At 39.8% G+C, this 4970-nt stretch overlaps 1 protein-coding gene across 1 annotated transcript in view; it reads right to left on the bottom strand.

The window, feature by feature from the left end:
* SLC33A1 (solute carrier family 33 member 1) overlaps positions 1 to 4970 on the bottom strand; it is a 31986-nt gene that overhangs the window by 6409 nt on the left and 20607 nt on the right. The window contains 2 exon segments of the mRNA XM_017855100.1: positions 717 to 834; positions 1106 to 1290. Coding sequence (XP_017710589.1) covers positions 717 to 834; positions 1106 to 1290 — 303 coding nt within the window.

The raw sequence follows: 4970 nt of genomic DNA, 5'->3' as shown, positions 1-4970 counted from the left end.
AAAAAAAAAAAAAAAAAAAAAAAAAGCAGAGGCTAAGCCAGAAACTAGGACCCTCTACTATTTCTCAATACTTTCAGAAAGAAAAGATATTAGGAATTCAAGAACTAATGAACTGAAACCTAGGGATAAACTGAGAAATATTTAGCAAGAGTAGAATTTGCTGGCTTTGGAATCAATTCTAAAATGTAACAAATACTTGTTGAATACACTTTTTTTTAAACTTTTGGCCGGGTGCAGTGGCTCATGCCTGTATTCCCAGCACTTTGGGAGGCTGAGGGAGGTGGATCACACGGTCAGGAGTCAAGGCCAGCCTGGCCAATATGGTGAAACCCTAACTGTACTAAAAATACAAAAATTAGACAGGCGTGGTTGCACGTGCCTGTAATCCTAGCTACTCAGGAGGCTGAGTCAGGAGAATCGCTTGAACCTGGGATGCGGAGGTTGCAGTGAGCCAAGATTGCACCACTGCACTTCAGCCTGGGCGATAGAGCAAGACTTCATCTTGGAAAAAAAACAAAAAAGAAAGTCTCTTTCTATGAACCGAACTCACTAAGTGAAAAGTCATAGGGTTTAAAGCCCACCATCAATAATTTCTTCAGTGTCAGATTCATGCTTAAATCTTAAAATTTATTATCATTATGTTAAGGCAACTGTATAAAGCTGTCTTCTTTATTTTACACAGAACAGTTTATTTCCTGAGAAAACCACAAGCTTACCTGATGTAAAGCATAACTCAGCAGGACTATGATATAGTAATATATAGGGAATCCCCCTTGATGTTCTACTTTAGGAGTCCACCAAACCAGTAGGGCATATTCTAACCCAAGCAATAATCTATAGAGAAAGAAACATTGAGTTGACTTCCATTTTAGCTTAAATAACAACAACAACAAAAACAGAAATCCGTGTGCCTACCATATGAAAGAAGCTGAATCTAAACCTGTTAGGAGGTTAAAAAGATAAAAGTGCACATAAATAATATTGAAAAAAGATGCTTTTCAAACCCTTTTCCATATATATAATTCTACACTCAGATATTAGTGATATTGATGAATGTTCCTCATTTTACCCTTTCTTATTTAGTAAGGTTTTATTTCATTTTTACCTGTAGGGCATGGCTTTGTAAAATGTGTTTAATGGCTGGGGACCTGCAGTGTATTTGCTGATAATCAGAGGCAGTATTATCTGCAAAGGAACCATTGGAACTGCCAATAAGGCTAAATGTTCTTTGGGTACTCCCTCTTCTACCAATTTCAGTCCTGTTACAGCATCTGCTGCTGAAAAACCAATCTGCAATATAAAAACAAAAAAGCATTTTAATTCGTGACTTATGAAATATTTTCCTCCATGCATATGTAAGTTCTTCAAGAACCTCAATTTTATTACTGACCCATGACAGTTATAAGTAAGCATCATATTATTATACCTGGTACAACAATCAAGTTATACGAGGTACATTTTCCCTTTTGGTTTTCTAATAATATCAAGTGAAAACAACTGAAAATTCAGTACTGGTAGGGATTGTAGATGGCTATAAATACAATTAAATTTCCACTTCAAAAAGTCCAATCTGTTACAGTAAACAGGGTCAAAAATCCAAATTTACTGATTTGTAAGTTTTAGCTTTAAAAGAACTTAAGCCTTTAACTGACCCAAATAAATCTGGTTAAAATGATGCCATATATATATATATATATATACATTTTAATGATTTCTGACTGACCATAATAAAATTTCTGAAGTTCATCTTAATGTTTCAAAAGTAATTCTGAGAAAACATATCTGAGAGACTGAATAAAATGAGAGTGATAAAGTATAGTTAGCTTAATCCTTAAAAACAGCACAAAAAAAGAGTAAGAATTAAATTAAGATTATTTAGATAGCCTCAAAGTATCTCCCCATGAGTCAGTTTTAATTACAAAAGGAAAATAGTACTTTTACAATAGATTAGAAAAGCAATTAAAGTTAAAAACAACAGTTAAAGGGATAAAGAGACATGATATGGCTTTCAATATAATTCCCTGCAGACATCAAAACATTACTTCTTTGATCTTCCTGCCTTATATACCTGTATAACCTCAACCCAAACAAGAAACATGGGAGAAATGTAACTAGAAGCCCATTCTACAGAATAATTGGCCTGTATTCTTCAAAAATGTCAAGGATATTAAGGACAATGAAAGGTCATACCAACTGAATGCAATGTGTGATCCTAGATTAGATTCCCAACCAGAAAAAAAGTAAAGTTATGAAGACTGCTATTGTGTAAAATTTGAATATGGACTATAATTAGATAATAATATTATATTAATTTAAAATTTCCCGATATTGAGTTGTGGTTTTGTAAGCAGAAAACTTGTTCTTAGGAAATACATACTAAGGTACTTATGGACAAAAGTGCACAATGTGTACAAATTACTCTAAAGTATTTCAGAAGACATATGTAATGGATATACATAGAAAGAGAAAATCTACAGAATAAGGAAAGTGCAGCTAAATGTTAATAATCAGATAATCGGGATAAAGGATATAAAGGAGTTCTGCCAACACATTTTCAAAAAGTGTGAAATTATATCGATACAGTAAGCAGAAAGAAATTATTTAGGCAGATAGTGAGGGCAAAAGAATCCTCGGCAGAGCTTCCCCTCTAACAAAAAGCAGCCCCCCAAATCATTTCTTCTCTAACAAAGAGCAGTCTGAAAAACTTGAGATGCAAACATAGATAAGCAAGCTGGAAGCTTGCATGGGGGAATGCCAGCAGCTGCACCAACAGAAAAGGGCTACCTGGGAGGCATGTCCACCATGAAAGCTCCATCTTCTCTTTTTTGTTAGCATGTGTACAGTAAAAAAGAAATCGGCAACATGGTGCAGCTCAGGCAGAGAACTCACCTGCATAATAAAAAATTAGGGTGGGGCTGCCAAAATTCGTGCCCTATGTAAATGGTGCATCTGGACCTTACCAGTTTTTCAGGCCCTGTTTAAATCAGACACCGCCTCCCCACTAGCTCATCTATAAAACCTCTTGCATTTCACCACAGATTTGGCAACACATTTTTCCAGGATACCTCTCTGTAGCACAGAGCTATTCTCTTTCTCTTGCCTACTAAACTTCTGCTGTTAACCTCACTCTTTGTGTGCCCACGTCCTTGATCTCTGTGGCTGTGAGACAACAAACCTAAGGTACTACCCTAGACCACAAGGCCACTTCAATATCACACAAATATTTAAAAAATAATAATAATAATAAGGCCAGGCGCGGGGGCTCAGGCCTGTAATTTCAGCACTTTGGGAGGCCAAGGTGGGCAGATCATGAGGTCAGGAGATTTGAGACTATCCTGGCCAGCATGGTGAAACTCTATCTCTACTAAAAATACAAAAACTAGCTGGGTGTGGTGGTACACGCCTGTAGTCTCAGCCACTCAGAAGGCTGAGGCAGGAGAATCGCTTGAACCTGGGAGGTGGAGGCTGCAGTGAGATGAGATCACACCACGGCACTCCAGGTTGGTGACAGAGTGAGACTTGGTCTTAAAAAAAAATAAAAAGAAATAAATTATAAATAGTATACACTGTAACTTCTTGGAATAGAGCCAAATTTCACCATAAAAAAATTAAAGGTAACATATATTTCACTTAAGTACAGAAAATAATTTCACTTACATTTTATTTATTCTCTTTGTAAAATAAGATATACAAACTGACTTTAATGTTTACTTTTAAAATGTTAAAAGTTAAAAGTCTTAAAAGTTATATAGTAGGAGATATTTGTAATACACATATCTAATAAAAGACTCAAATCCAAAATAAAGTTTAAAAAGTTTGGTCTGCCGGGTGCGGTGGCTCAAGCGTGTAATCCCAGCACTTTCGGAGGCCAAGACGGGCGGATCACGAGGTCAGGAGATCGAGACCATCCTGGCTAACCCGGTGAAACCCCGTCTCTACTAAAAAAATGCAAAAAACTAGCCAGGCGAGGTGGTGGGTGCCTGTAGTTCCAGCTACTCGGGAGACTGAGGCAGGAGAATGGTGTAAACCGGGGAGGTGGAGCTTGCAGTGAGCTGAGATCCGGCCACTGCACTCCAGCCTGGGCGACAGAGCGAGACTCCGCCTCAAAAAAAAAAAAAACAAAAACAAACAAAAAAAAAAAGTTTGGTCTGGCACAGTGGCTCATGCCTGTAAGCACAGCACTTTGGGAAGATGAGGTGGGAGGATTGCTTCAGCCCAGAAACTCAAGACCAGTCTGGGCATCATAGTAAGAACTCTTCTCTACAAAAAATTTTTTTTTAATTCACTGGGCATGGTGGTGGCACATGCCTGTACTTGGGCAACTGAGGTGGGAGGATCACTTGAGCCCAGGAGTCAGGCCTGCAATGAGCTGTGATGGTGCCACTGCATTCCAGCCTAGGTGACAGAGACCTCATCTTAAAAAATGAAATCTAAGATGGCCGAATAGGAACAGCTCCAGTCTCCAACTCCCAGCGCAAGCGACACAGAAGACCAGTGATTTCTGCATCTTCAACTGAGGTACTGGGGTCATCTCACTAGGGAGTGCCGGACAATCGGTGCTGGTCAGTTGCTGCAGCCTGACCAGCGAGCTGAAGCAGGGCGAGGCATCGCCTCACCTGGGAAGCACAAGGGGGAAGGGTATCCCTTTTCCTAGCCAGGGGAACTGAGACACACAACACCTGGAAAATCGGGTAACTCCCACCCCAATACCGCGCTCTAAGCAAACGGGCACACCAGAAGAATATATTCCTCACCTGACCGGGAGGGTCCCACACCCACGGAGCCTCCCTCATTGTTAACACAGCAGTCTGCAGAGATCTAACCCCGAGGCAGCAGCGAGGCTTGGGGAGGGGTGCCCGCCATTGCTGAGGCTTAAGTAGGTAAACAAAGCCGCTGGGAAGCTCGAACTGGGTGGAGCTCACAGCAGCTCAAGGAAACCTGCCTGTCTCTATAGACTCCACCTCTGGGGG

This window comes from Rhinopithecus bieti, unplaced genomic scaffold (genome assembly GCF_001698545.2).
Source record: "Rhinopithecus bieti isolate Rb0 unplaced genomic scaffold, ASM169854v2 scaffold_2454, whole genome shotgun sequence".
Classification (NCBI taxonomy): Eukaryota; Metazoa; Chordata; class Mammalia; order Primates; family Cercopithecidae; genus Rhinopithecus; species Rhinopithecus bieti.
This window is presented reverse-complemented; position numbering and strand designations above follow the sequence as displayed.